At 33.0% G+C, this 14,719-nt stretch overlaps 2 protein-coding genes across 2 annotated transcripts; both read right to left on the bottom strand.

Annotated features, from left to right (window-relative positions):
- Nucleotides 1-6,208: 6,208 nt before the first annotated feature.
- On the bottom strand, nucleotides 6,209-8,716 carry LOC136209509 (peroxidase 10). The gene is made up of 4 exons (XM_066000987.1): nucleotides 8,486-8,716; nucleotides 8,223-8,414; nucleotides 7,972-8,137; nucleotides 6,209-6,685 (listed from the first exon to the last, which is right to left on the bottom strand). The coding sequence occupies exons 1-4, from the start codon at nucleotides 8,702-8,704 to the stop codon at nucleotides 6,273-6,275; spliced, it is 990 nt and encodes a 329-aa protein (XP_065857059.1). The 5' UTR covers nucleotides 8,705-8,716; the 3' UTR covers nucleotides 6,209-6,272.
- Nucleotides 8,717-10,533: 1,817 nt separating this feature from the next.
- Nucleotides 10,534-14,395, bottom strand: LOC136209042 (la-related protein 6C). The gene is made up of 10 exons (XM_066000389.1): nucleotides 13,739-14,395; nucleotides 12,530-12,611; nucleotides 12,337-12,431; nucleotides 12,149-12,220; nucleotides 11,983-12,062; nucleotides 11,813-11,894; nucleotides 11,675-11,722; nucleotides 11,512-11,580; nucleotides 11,306-11,434; nucleotides 10,534-10,960 (listed from the first exon to the last, which is right to left on the bottom strand). Exons 1-10 carry the CDS (start codon nucleotides 14,321-14,323, stop codon nucleotides 10,709-10,711), a joined length of 1,494 nt encoding a protein of 497 aa, XP_065856461.1. The 5' UTR covers nucleotides 14,324-14,395; the 3' UTR covers nucleotides 10,534-10,708.
- Nucleotides 14,396-14,719: the final 324 nt, after the last annotated feature.

The following is a 14,719-nucleotide window of genomic DNA, read 5'->3' as shown; positions in this document are numbered from 1 at the left end:
GTGCTACTGATTTTTAAAAGGACGAAAAGGGCAAATTTTCCCTTTCCATCCAGCAACTCCAAGTAATAGTTCTTTCTATCTTTTTATTTCTCATTCGAACAGAGAAAGAAAAAGAGAGAAAGAAGGGGAACACATCTGATACTTTTTCTTTCTCTTTTTCTTGTCATACTTATAAATTATCAAGTTGATATTTTTATTTTCTACTCTTACTCAACTTCCAAATTCCAAGTAAGTTTTTTATTTTCCATTATTTATTTTATTTCTAGATTAAGAATTTCTAAATTGTGGGTTCTAATATGTTGTTTGCTTAGAGAGTCTTTAGTAAATTTAATTAATTTAGGGCTTTCTAATTTATGGGGTTAATTTGGATTCCTAATTTAAGGTTTAATTTAGAGATTTCTAATTTAGGGATTTCTAATTTACTTTTATTTAGGAACACGATGCATAAGCTTTTTGAAACGATTGACAAGGGTCAAAATATCGAGTCGTCGTCAAATAGTGAGAAGAGACAATATGTGGAAATATCAAATGATGATCTTATTTCTGATCTCTGAAGTAGAAAAGAAATTGTTATGTATGATAATACCATTCAAGATGAATTAAGGCGAATTACTTATTAAAAGGCCATGTCAACCAAAAGGCTGTATATTTCCTCAAACTAATTTTTCTAGAGTTCAAAAAACTTTTCAAACAAGTTGGGTTGTTATGTTTCCGTGGTTAGAATATTGTGTATCCAAAGATGATGCTTTTTGTTTGTATTGCTGTGTGTTTGGTAGAGGAAATAGGTATGGGATAAAGCATTTTTAGAAATTGGTTTTAAAAATTGGAAAAAAGATCTAGAAAATTGTATGGATCATTCAGGTGGTATATCGAGTCCACACAAATATGTTTTAGAGCGCGTAAGGATTTCAAAATTAAAGGCTAAATATTGATTATATGTTGATAAAAGTTATAGGTTTACTTTTAAAGTAAGGTTTGGCTTTTCTTGGATATGATTAATCACACGAATCACTAGAACAAGGTAACTTTCTTGAGCTTCTCATATTTTATTGCAATGAAGTTGAAGAAGTGAATAAGGTGATGAACTTAAATGCTTCCAAAAATAATCAGTTGACTTCTCATCATATTCAGAAGGACTTAATTAAAGCTTGTGCATCAGAAATGATAAAAAGTTATTTTGAATGAGCTTGATGAGAAGTTGATTTCCTTTTTGATTAATGAGTCCCGTGATAGTTCCGTGAAAGAGCAAATGTCTGTTGTTGTAAGATTTCTGAATGTATGCGGTGAGATTCTTGAATGGTTTCTTGGGGTTGTATATGTTAGTGACACTTCTGTACGGTTTTTGAAGAGACATATTGATGATTTCTTTGCAATGCATCAATTGTCTCTCTGTAGACTTAGAGATCAAGGCTATGATGAACCTTCTAATATGAGAGGCAAGCTGCATGGACTAAAAACACTCATTTTAAATAAAAATAAGTTCATTGCTTTGCTGACAAACTTTAGTTAGTGGTTGTTGCTGTTGCAGATCATAATAAATTGATATGTTATTTTTTTTACTTATATGTCTATGATTGTGAACACTGTTTGAGCTTCATGTAAAACGAAATATGCTCTACATCAATCACAACATGATAAAGTAGTGCATTCTTTAGAAAATGGAGATATTTCTACAGGAAAAGACACAATAAAAAACAAGTTTAGCTCGGCCAGGAGATACCAAGTGGGGTTCTCACTATACTACAGTTTCACGTCTTCTTAGTATGTGGAGTTTAGTGATAGAAGTGTTTAAAGTTGTACATGCTGATGCCATTAATCATAAGGCTGCAAGCAGTGTATGGGGTTTGTGTAGCAGAATGTACAATTATGAATTTTGTTTCCGTGTTCATTTAATGGAACACATATTGGGAATGACAAATGTGCTATCACAATCTCTACAAATTAATCCTGAAAACATTGCTAATGTTGTACAGATGATTAGATTGACGAAACAAAGTTTGGCAATATATGGAGAGTGGATGGGAAGAGTTATGCAAAGAAGTCAGTGATTTTTGCCCAATATGAAAGATATTATTACAGATCGAGTTAGAAGATTCGATGGTGTTCTAAGGTCTCATCACCATCACTTTTATATCTTTGTCGAGGTACTTTGTTTGTTTTTTCTTTTCATAATGATATAACAAATATTCAACCATGTTTGAATTTTTTTTTTCATTTGAAAAATGCTAGGTTGTTGATCATCTTGTTACAGAATTGGATAATCGTTTCCTGAGTCAAATACAAAATTACTCGTTTGTATGTAATGTCTTGATCGTACAAATGCTTTTGAGAATTTTGATCACCGATAATTAAAGAGTTATATTCAGGAGATTTTTCTTATTGTGATCCAACTCAGCTTAAAGAGGAACTCCACTCTTCATTTCTGAAATGAGATCGAATGCAACATTTTCTAGTTCGACAAATATTGGAATTCTTGTAAAGAAGATAGTTCAAATGCAATATCACTCTTTATGTCCTTTAACATATCGATTTACTGAGATGATTTTGATATTATCCGTTGCACAAGCTTCTATTGAAAGAGCTTTCTCTGTAATGAAATTAATTAAGACTGATTTGCGCAACAAGATTAGTAATGACTTTCTCACAGATTGTTTGGTGTGTTATGTTGAGAAAATAATTTTTATCGGTATCGAAGATGAAACAATTGTACAACATTTTCAGAATATGGCACATCGGGGGGATAAATTGACACCTATTATGCATTAATTTTCTTAGTATAGGTACACAAATATATTTTTACTCTCTTGCCTTTTATATTTGTTTATTTTATTTTTGTACATATGGTGAAGTATCATTTTTTTTGTACGGTCTAGCCCCTGACCTTTAGGTCATGGCACTGAGTATGAAAATAGTTTAATGTGGCCATATCTGAGAATGTTGAGTTTTGGTTATCAATATATACTAAAAAAAAAAATGTAAGCTCCAAGTTAGTTGTTCATTGCATGTGCTTAGGAGGTGCCAGAACCATTACATGTGGAGTTAAGATTTTATATTTGGGATCTAATTTTAACCGTACGGTTTGGATAATTTTTTAAAGTCCAACGCATAAGGACTACGCAAAAAAATTTAGGCTCCAATATATTAAAAAATCGTCGTTTTGATGTATTGTCTAAAAGATTAAAAGTGTCCAATATGAAAAACGTAGACATATTTAATTTTCTATAAGTTGAACATTAATTTCTAAAAAATTATAACATTTTTACACATTTTTTTTGTTTTTAGTTTAAATTTTTTAAAAATTAAAATTTAATTTAAAAATTAAGTGGAGTCTTAATAATAAGATTTTTTTTTTAAATGGAAAAGTGATATAATAAGAATAAATTCGAAAGCGTTATGAAAATAAATAATCAATTGAAATTAATTAATTATGGTAAGATAAACTCAGGTTGTGGGAAATTAAACCCATGACCTCTTGATTTGAAAAATACATTTTAAACCATTTAATCTAATTTAAAACTTTGAAATAAAAGTACATCAAGTGTATATAAACTAATATTAGGAGGCTATAGTTAGAACCATCGCTACTTAATGGTGGAGTCGGTGGCCGGGGAGGCTCTAGCACTCCTAAGACTCTGGGCTGACTTTACCCTTGAATATATTGATTATGAGCTCTTGAATTTGGTAAAAAAGAAAAACAATGTTCTTAAATTTTAAGGATGCTTATTTCATTAGACTTTTGAAACTTCTTAAAGTAATAAGACTAACACTCTATTACTACATGGCAGAATAAGAGATAATTTGGGCAAGCTAAAACATAAATCATTTTAAGCAAATTCAATGAATTAATATGTCACTTTAAACAAATTTAAATAACTTTTAATCACTCTAACTAAGTTTTAAGTTTAATTTATCACCTTAAATAAGTTCTAGTAAAATATTTTCAAAGTTGAGAATCAACCGTTTTTTTGGACTAAGTATAGAGGAGCCTTTGACGAATCCAGGGGGTTTAGTACCCACTAGTCGTCGTAAAGCATTGAAAATTTTATGGAGATTGTTAATGAGACTTTCATAACTGAATTGAACTGAATGCTACTAAACTTAAGTTAATTAAACTGTTATACTAAAATTAAATAAAAAATAATAGACCAAAGTCTATTAGAAGTAGACCTGGGCATGGCCGGCGAGCCCGGCCGGCCGGCCCAGACCCAGGCCCATTTAGCCGGGCTTGGATACATGGAAATGTTGTTAGGCCCGGCCCGGCCCAAGCCCGTATAAGCCCGCTAAAAATTGGGCGGACTTGGGCTTTACAACTTTTACATCGGGCAGGTCCGGTCCGGCCCGATATACTATATATATATATTTATATAAATTATAATATATTTTTATAAACATAAATATAAATAATTTTTTTGAAAAAAAAAAAAAAACGTTGCTGTTATATATTTCAGAAAAAAAAGTTTGCTGTTTAACTTATAAGATATATATATATATATATATAAATTATAATATATACATATTTATATAAATTATAATATATAATATATAAATATAAATTATAATCTATTTTTTAATATATAGATGGGCTTAGACGGACAGGCTTGGGATTCATATCTTAGGCCCAAGCCCAGCCCAAGCCCGATTAAATTTCTTACAGGCTGAGTTGGGATTGGACTCACCAGACTTTATTAAAAGCCCGACATGTCTGGCCCGAGCCCGCCCATGCCCAGATCTAATTAGAAGTAACTATTAATTTAGCCTAATAGGCATGAATTCAACTCAATTAGTTCATTGGTTGTGAAGCTTGTGTTTAGAAAGTGGCAAAGCCATTATATATAAATATATATATTATATGTGTTTTCATGAACCGTGATGAGAAAGTGGCAAAGCCATTACATATGTGTGTTAATTAGTTTAGTATAAAGTATTTGTCCAAGACTGATCTCTCATTTCTTAGTTTAGCCAATATTTTATTGCCAAAATCCACCGTGAATTTTTTCTTTTATTATGTTTTGAACTTTTTGTGTTTTCGGTTTAATATTTTGGAGGTCTCTTGAAATTTATCAAAGAAATTGATTGAGTTATTAAATTTACAAAGTATCTTATTAGTTTCATAAACTTACATTATATCAACTAGATATTTTGATATAATACTAGAGAAGATTATGAAAACGTGAATACGACGCTCCGTTGATATGTAAAGTGTGTTGACACATGTTAAAATTAAAGGACATGTAGGATAGGGAGGTGATGAGGACATTAGGTTGCTGACAAATGTTAAAACGAGTAACTAGAAGAAATCGCGTCTGATAGAGATCCACCTCTTAATAATCAAGTCTTGGCCCATGTCTCCAAAGGCCCAAAGCATAAGAAACTATAACATAATCATCTACCGACTTTTAGTAGCAAATTGTCGGTAGAAAATGTGTCACACAACAATTTGTAGAAGAGTTCTCCGACATAATATAGGAGACAATCTCCTACAATATAGTCTGCTACAAAATTATGTCTATAGGAGATCCTGTTGACTGTCATCTCAATGGAATTGCCATCCGGAATGGAATTTTCCGTCACAGTTCAGAGTTTTTTTGTTTTTTTAGTTATGTTCAGAAAGTCCGTCACAAACAATTGTTATGGATATCTCTGAGCATGTATGCGGTTGAAATTTTTTCAAATGGATATAAAAATTAGATGGGACATTGTCTTTATGAGTTTCATAACTAACAGATCAGTATCCGTTAATAAATTATAGACTATGAAGCATGGATTCGAGTGCCGGCAAAGGACATATACAAATATATAAAAAAAACATAAATAAGATTAAAACTGATAAAAGTATTACAAATTACATTCCAATTATTTCAGTGCATATACATGATAGATGTGCCATTTTTCAGTCCATTTCCCTTCATAATCATATTTGTTCAAGCAAGAACATTTTAGAGACTAACTTTAGGAATATTGACAAGTGTAAATGTGTCATTCTTAAGTATAATTGGCTCTTAATCTCTTGTTTTTTTTTTTCTTTTTTAAAAAATTAGACACGGTGGGACACATTTTTTCATGTTGGGTATGAGTCCGGCCGTCTCCCCGGCGAATCCTCGTACACGACACCGCCATTTTGAGCCTGAAAGAGTCGGTGCTTAGTAGATTATAGATATTGATATAACAAATTTTCTTGTAGAAATTACTTGTAACCTAAAAATCACATTTTTATTTTCTTCATCATACATAAGATTCTATAATTAAAATTATTACATGAGTTCCAGAAAACATTAATAGTTGACAGATCCACATGACTTCCTAATTTGGCCTTTTTTCCCAGTAAGTACCCCAAGATTCCCCATCTTGACCATTGAAGCCCCAAAATCATTAGAGAAAAGATAAGGATATGAACTGTATGATTTAACCATAGCAGCAGTTGTTGGATCCGACATTAAAGCTTGATCAGATTCAAGAAGGGCAGTGTTACTAATTATGTTTGTATAATATGAATTATCAAATCTGTAGACACTTGGTGAATCAAGAGGGGCAAGATTGGTATTAGAAGAATCTTGGTTAGGACACATGGTTTGCAAGTTTGATACTGCTGAGGAATCTAGAGATGGATCAGGTTTCCCACTTCCTTGGAAGTTAAATAGCCTTCTTTTGAATGTGAAGCATTGTGCAAATCCTAGTGTATGTGCTCCTGCAAGCATGTAACAAACATATACCAAATTAGAAGATTTAAAAATGGTTTGATCATATGCGGTATTGACTTCGATAATGTGTCGCGTTGATTAGACGACTTAACCTGGTGATTTGTAAGGTGAGATTCATTCCGTTTAATCAGTTATACCTAAAATAAATCAACAATACAATTTAGCAGGATCTTAATAAAAAAAAAAGTTAACAGTTCAATCCAATTCTGAATCTTTTGTTTTTTTTGGTATTCCAGCAGGTTTAAGGATCTCCATAAACCAGTGTGTTCATCTTAAACTATGAAGAGAATCTTCTGAATCATACCTAATGAAAATAAACAATACCATTCAATTAAGTATAAAAGAAAAAGCAATAGTTTAACTCAAAGTCTGAATTTTATTAGGATATTCGGTCCGTTGAATATCAATAATCCATGTTCAACCCTAGTTAACAATGTAAAATCATCCGTGCATTTACAAGGATATCCCATTTTTAAAAATTTGCAAGAGAGTCTAAAGGGGTGTTTGGTTGCTCATTTTTCTCTTCCTTTCTGTTTGTCTTTTCACTTTAAAATATAAAGTTTTAACTGTTTAGTTAGACATCTTCCGTTTATCTTTCATAGCTAAAAAGTAGCTTTTTATAAAAGTAGGAATTTTGCTTCTTGGAAAAGTAGATTTTCCAACAATAAACCTCAAACCAACAAACAGTAAACAACAGATAAACTAAACGAGTCATAAGATTTCCTTCATTTGCAAAGATAAATTTTTTCTTTTACTTCTTTCCGCTTTAAAATGTTTTTATATGTCAACGAGATGAAAAAAGTCAATGAAATGTTTGTTTTAAATATTTGTCGTGTTCATAAATTTGTATGCGTTTAGTGAAAAAGTCTCTTTGCAAACAGGGAAAATCTCAAATCTACATTTTGCAAATTTTTAAATTACGAGCATTCTTTTTTATAAGCATATATTGTTGTACCATACAAATTGGTATTTAGGAGTTTATGTTTGAATAGGAAACAACTGCATGTATATAGGAGTTTATCAGTATTTTTTATATGAACTCTGATGACTGCATGAATTTGATCAGATGTAGACTGATTAAATTTAAACCTTATGATGTTTTGAATCTCTACTTTAGGATTTTAATCAGCCTATATCTAACGGTGAATGATCAAATTCACCGTGATCATTAGGATGCATGTGAACACTACTCGTGGAGTTTATATTCTAATACGTTTAGGAAGCAACAGGGCTGGTCCTGGACATAGCATATAGTTGAGTAAAAAAGAAGAACCTGAAAGGACGACAACATCCTTCAAATCAAGGCCATTAGCAATAAACTTAGCAGTTATATTTTGTAGTGACTCAATAGGTGAAGGCAGGTTATCATTTGCTGCCTTCTGGCTTGCTCTTACTCCATCTCTCCTCCCTAATGGCACTGACCAATATGCACCTCCTGACTGAACCATTCATCAATCAATACATTTAACCACAAAATTAACACTATAATTAACAACAAATAGTAATAAAAAGTACAATAATTACCAAAACCACAGCTTCTCTGGCTGCAAGAGCCAAAATATCAGCACAAGAAACAGTCAAAGGGCAAGCCCTTTCCACATCTTCTTTTATACTGTCAATCACTTCATACCCTCTTGCCGAATTTCGATTCGGAAGTGCGTTCTTTTCTCCCTTGAATGATTTCGTGTCATCAAGAAGTATCGACGCTTCACAACCCTGTAATAGTTACGAGTTTCACATGAGTTTCACTAAAGTTTACATGAGTTTCACTAAAATTTAAAACGTACATTGACAAAGCAATCATGAAAGTGCAAGCGAAGGAGCGAAGCGGCTATTCGGGATTCATTCATCATAGCAGACCACACTCCGTATTTAACAATCATTGCCAAATTGGGGCATGTTTTTGCGTAGAAATCATAGTCTAGCTGAGAATTTACCGACGGAAATGGTGTCGGAAATAATAAACAGACTATTACAAATAATGGAAATACTTTTGTGTTAGCCATATCTATTCTAGAGTATATGGTAATGTTTTGGTTATGGAGCGTTAGAGTATTTATATGCTAAAACAATGGAAGGATCAAAGTGGGAAAGCCATTATATAGGTATTTGGGACTATTTAATTAAGCCTAATGGCCATCACTTCAAATAATTTTTAGTTTATTGGGTAAATTACAACAATTTATCTTTATTTTTCGTTATGGCTCCTAAACTTCAAAACTCAATGATACAAGAGAATCTGTGCAGTAGTACTCTATTGTCTAAGAGTATCTTTCCGAGTCTTTCCCGTGCATGAGATAAGACAGAAAGATGATCAGCACAGAACCGTTGACAGACGACCCTACTCTGATGCCTAAGTTATCATAGTATGAGACGGAGTACTAAGCAGTTGAGAGTAATTGCATTAACTTGTATATGTACTTTGATTATAGTGTTTTACGTATTTATAGGATGCCCAAGGGCAGATCCCTCAAATATTGTTGTCCTTAGCTTTCTTGAAAGATAACTATACATAGATAAGTTGTGTTATACCTGATTTGGATCTCCTTAATTCGTAGGCAACGAATTTGGCTTAGTCTAGGATAAGGACACCATGTGTCTCAGGAATGACAGTTTTCTATTTAGTTCAATCTAATAGCTTACTTTGTTCTAGATGTCCCAATTAGTCTAGGATGAGGACACCTGTGATACTATTTTATATGGTATCTTAGGGTTGTAACCGAGCCGAGTCGAAATTTGGCATGTTTTATCTTGGCTCTTCAAAAAAATTGACGAGCTCGAACTTAACATTCTGTTCGTGAGATGCTTATAAATTGTTTGCGAGCAACTTATTAATTCAGTTCATGAACTGCACAGTTTTGAAACCTATAGAACTACCTTTAGACTTCCCCTTTATAGAAATATTGTTAATAAAATAATAGTCAAACCAAGTTTGCTCACGAACATATTCATGAACATTATAATCGAGCTTTCTCATAAGCTTGTTCATGAACCTTTAATCGAACCTGCTCGAGAGCTTTCGAGCCGAGCTTCGGCGTGCTCAAGCTCCGATCATTTATAACTCGACCAAACACGATCGAGGTTTTATCGAGCCGAACATCAAACCGTTAATAAACGGCTCGGCTCATTTACAGCCCTAGTATCACGTAATACTATGGTCTATGAACTTTGCACTTAACATATTCTCTTTTTAGTGTGACCAAGTCAAAATGATTAATGACGGCCTTAAAATAAAAAATTTCAAGAGTTAAAGTTGTTTGGAACCACATTTTTCATAAAACTACGGGCTTTGATTTTTCAAATCATTATTTTTGGATCATGCACTTTCTTTAAACATCAATTTTCTCTCTCCTAATCAAACAACAACTTTAAAACAAAAAGTCCGAGAATTAAGTTGGTTAAAATATCATTTCTATCTACACAGGGGTTATCTATCATTGAAATAGTCATCTTGATCAAATGTAAAAATGATCATTATATGTTAGTAAAGTACAAAATTCAAAAGCTACAATATCCGGTTTTGAAGTTTAGAATTCACAATGAAAGTAAGAAAAAAGTTGATGGGTCATAGATGTAATTTACCCTCAACAAATATATGCACCTTCCATGTTAATATTATATACTATTTGGAAACGTGATTGAATTCTATATTCTATTACAGATAAAAAGCATTAGTGCTGTCACTACTTCATCCCATATATTCCTTATTTCTTTAATAATGCAAATGGAGATCGAGTGTCTAGCTCACACTCTCCCTAAAACTTTTTCATAAATTATATTTCTTTTGTAGGTTTAATAATAGTAAACAATCATTTAAACAAATGAGCACCTCCTGTGGCCTAAATTCACTCTAGTAAAAAAAAATAAAAACTAAAATTTGTTAACCAATCAATCAAATGTTAACTTCAAAGGATGAAATGAAATATGAGTTCAATTTCTGAAAATAATGAACAGTGAATTAAGAGTTTGGACATCAAATAAAACACATAATTAAAAAAAAAAAAACACAACTATTCGTGCAGCATTGGAGTGGCTAAAGTTGGAGAGCTTAATGGCTTGCCCCGGCCGAAAGCAAAGCCTCTGGTTCCATCAGGCATTCTTGGACCCTTGAAGGCATGTTTAGCAGATGCTTCAGACTGTGGACTAAGTGCCTGTGGAGAAGGTGAAAGCAGCCCTCTCCCCCCATGGCTTTGCCCGCGCCCTCGTACCTTTCCTCTTCCCTTTCCCCATCCCTTCTTCGATGACCCCGAATTTTCTTCCACCTAATCGAATCCAAAACAATTCGGTTACCAATCGAACTAAATTCTGTTTCAAACACTTCACATTAACCATATGCAAGAGTGACGCTAAGTCACCTGGTTGAATGAATTTGATCAATCACCATTAGATTTAAGCTTGTTCAAAATTCTATGGTGGACATCAAAATCATCGCAAAACTTAGATGTCAATCACAGTTAGATTTAACCTTGTTAAAGTCCTATGGAAAATCATCACAAGACTTAGATTCATACCTCCTAAATCTAACTGTGATTGACCAAATTCAATTGATCAGTCACGTACATATGAAATTTACTGATGCAAGTGATACATATATGCAATCAACTTACATTGTTCTCAGTAATATTTTCTGCATTGTTTGTGTGTGAAGAATCCTCAACAGATTCAGGGGTTGTCAAATCTTCATCATCCAAAAGCCCATCGAACTCTGACTTTTTGCTCTTCAGAACAGATTTTGGCTGTAAAAATGTTTCTCATTAAGAAGATATTCATTAATCACAAGAACACATGATGAATCTTTATTTACTGATCTTACTGAGCATCTCAGCAGCACTCGAACTCGAAGTCCTTTCCTCCAATTCCTTTCATCATTCAATTTCTCTACCTGTAAAAGTGACAAAAGCCTCCTCGCTCCATTAAAACAAAAGAAAAACAAATCAACTTCACATCTCAGTATTCTGTTAATCATCATCACATACCGCCCTCTCTGCAGTTTCCTGATTCTCGAACTCGACTAGTGCGTGTAGCTTCAACACAGAGGAAACAAGATAATAAAAATGATGAAAACCAAATCTTCTCATCACTGCAATATGCCTTAAAACATGATGAATACATACCTTGTTGCTCATGAAGAAATCACTTCTAGTACTGCGTGACGAATTGGGTTCTTGAGGATGACATATTCTGATGCTTCTTATGCTGAATTCAATGGACATTTCTTCATTAATATACAATCAAAACCTTAACAAAGGAATTACAGAAATATTGAGTAAAAGATTTAATCAACCTTCCAACTACACCAAATATTTTCTCGAGATTTTGATGCGAATGATCTTCAGGTAAATTCTCCACAACAACAGTACGAGACTGCAACATGAAACAAACAGTCGAACTCATCCTTGGAATTAACATAAATTTATGTATTAATCAGATAAATTATTCTCAGGCAATACCTGCAATTCTTCTCTATCTTTTTCAGTAAAAGGGATTTGACGTTTAACTTTCTTGCAATCCTCACTTACAACCTTCAAAGCAATGACAACCAAAGGCACTAGTATATGAGATCGATCACTTGAATTCCGTAGTTCCAGTTTTAATAGTAATGAGAGAAAGAATTTTAATTTAATAGTGCTAAACTCACAAGTTTTGTAGAGGACTGAAGTGCTTGGGCGAGCAATTGGTTATTGTTAATAAGGGACTTCATTTTCTTTGTGGAAGCAATAACAGATATGGGTACTGTGGTGAATCCAATACATGCCAATTAGTGAATTCTATTTCCAGCAGAAGTATAATGAACTGTTTATTGTATGAAAAGTGTGTATAATGATCCTTACCATATCCTTCAGGGTCTTTACTAATATGTTTTGACATGGATTCATTTGCAAGAAGACTCATGTCACTGAACTGATACTCCACCTGTTTTGTATACAAACAAAAGAAAGAATTTTACACTAAAGCTGCAATCGTCATTGTCTCATTATGCACAACACAAACATTGTTTTTTGACATAATACTATTATAAGAACTCTGGCATTGATAAAATGAACATAAAATGATTCTGCATTCAATAAATTTACAACCTAAATTATATGCAAAAAGGCATGCTTTGTTTGATGGGCGAAGGATAAGAAGGATTCTAACAGAGGAAATGTAGAAAATAGAATAGGCATATTCAAGTGGCCAACATATAATTATAAGAGACATTTTTTACTAGACAATCATAACATCCTAGAGACTAGAACCATAGTTGATATTATTCAAAGCTCATGGAAAGATCATTAGCTGCCTAAAAACTTGCAAACTTTCTACTTATAATCCCCTAAACTTATAAGATGTAAAGTTGAGTTGGATCCAAGACAAGGACAGATCCACGGGGAGGTAGAGAGGCTTGAGCACTCACTGAAAATGTTGAAAATTTCATGGAAACAGTCTACCGTGTTTTTTACATAAAATTTTCTTTTTTTAATGTAAAAACACCTAAAAATATATCAATTTAGCATCCATAAATCACGAGAGACAGACCACCACAAGCACCCCTGTCACTAAATCCTGAATCAGTCTCTGATCCAAATCAAAATCTTCATTCTGTCAAACAATAATGCAACAAAAGAGAGAAGTGCAAAACGAAATTCCCTCCAAATTAAGAGAAATTCTATTATGATCCCAATTCATCAATAAAAATATGTCAATTATACAAATCTTTACACCAATCATTTCTTATGCATTTCATTTTTCATTGCCCAGAGTCCATTACGCTCGATCCATTGTATTAAGACTACTAGTGAATTATCTAGCGTATACTTGCTCTTGTTTCTTGTCTTGAAATAAAATACAATGTATCATTACAGAATTGGAATGACATTGTTATCATATCAATCAAAATCAATGATTAGCTATCTAAATCAACTTCGTAAAAATATGTTACACCCTTCTATTTAAGAATCGTAATCACGGAGAATGCACATACCAAACAAAGAAGATAATAAGGAAAATAGATAGCTAATGATAAAATCATAATTAAAATCAGGAATTAAAAAACGGACCTGCTTAAGGATCTTTTGGCGAAGATCATCAGTAAGAAGGGTAGTCTTATTAGGGGAATTAGGGAAACCAAGGTTAGGGTTAGAGATCAAATACGCATGAGGATCTTGATCGCCGACGAAGAACCATTCAGATCCACCAGTGGCTCCAAGGTAATGAAAGCAAGGGTAGAAGAAGCCGGAAATAGGCATCTGGCTAGAAGACGTAGGAGTTTGAGATCTGGGCACAAATTCAGGTGCCTGGGCATTGAATTTGAAGGAAGAATTAGCATCAGTATGATTAGTAATATTATTATTGTGAAAACCATTACTGCTACTAGTTGTGGTGGTTATATCATGGATTGAAGGAGGTTTGGTGGTATCAATGATTTGATGAGAAAGGGGAATATCTTGATGATGTTGATTGTGATCATCATCAAGCTTTCGGAGGGGCGATTCCTGAGCCATAGTGGGGGAAAAAGAGGGGAAAAAAGATGGGGAAGGGAGTAGGGGAGATGGATTTAATTGAGGAAAGGAAGATTGTATAACTGGTGAAGGAGTTTCTCTCTCTTCCTGAAGATTAGTAACTGTCATATATTGAATCCACATTTGGCGCCCAAATAAAGACTTTGTTTATTACAAAAGACCGTTGCTTTTGCCATTGACCTCTTCTTTCAAGCTTTGATTGCCACCACTCTTTCACTCTTTGTTACTCTCTTTTTTATTTTCTTCATAATTAAACTTTATTCTTATCTCAATTCCTCTATTCAATACGAATAATGATAAACCATTATTCCCTTAAAAAAAATAATGGTAATTAATGTAAAATTAATGATAATTAATACAAGATTAATGTATGGATTAATGGAGGATTGATGACAATTAAGATTGACTAACGTTCAGGTCTATTCTTGGGGTAAATGTGTAAAAATATAGGAAGAGAATGAGCCCCTAGCATTATACCACGTCATGTGGATTATAGCGAGATACGCGTCAAAGAAAGAT

The sequence above is a fragment of the Euphorbia lathyris genome, chromosome 10 (assembly GCF_963576675.1).
Source record: "Euphorbia lathyris chromosome 10, ddEupLath1.1, whole genome shotgun sequence".
NCBI classification, from domain to species: domain Eukaryota; kingdom Viridiplantae; phylum Streptophyta; class Magnoliopsida; order Malpighiales; family Euphorbiaceae; genus Euphorbia; species Euphorbia lathyris.
Note: the sequence above shows the minus strand (reverse complement) of the source record. Positions and strands in the feature narration are given on the sequence as shown.

Bases quoted from the DNA above. Each gene is read 5' to 3' on its own strand.
- LOC136209509 (XM_066000987.1), bottom strand. From the start codon at position 8,704: ATGGCTAACACAAAAGTATTTCCATTATTTGTAATAGTCTGTTTATTA. The intron at 8,415-8,485 runs GTACGTTTTAAA...TAACTATTACAG, and splicing joins TTCATGATTGCTTTGTCAAT to GGTTGTGAAGCGTCGATACT. The intron at 8,138-8,222 runs GTAATTATTGTA...TGAATGGTTCAG, and splicing joins CCAGAGAAGCTGTGGTTTTG to TCAGGAGGTGCATATTGGTC.
- LOC136209042 (XM_066000389.1), bottom strand. From the start codon at position 14,323: ATGTGGATTCAATATATGACAGTTACTAATCTTCAGGAAGAGAGAGAA. The intron at 12,432-12,529 runs GTAAGGATCATT...GATTCACCACAG, and splicing joins TAAAGACCCTGAAGGATATG to TACCCATATCTGTTATTGCT. The intron at 11,435-11,511 runs GTAAGATCAGTA...ACATTTTTACAG, and splicing joins GAGTGCTGCTGAGATGCTCA to CCAAAATCTGTTCTGAAGAG.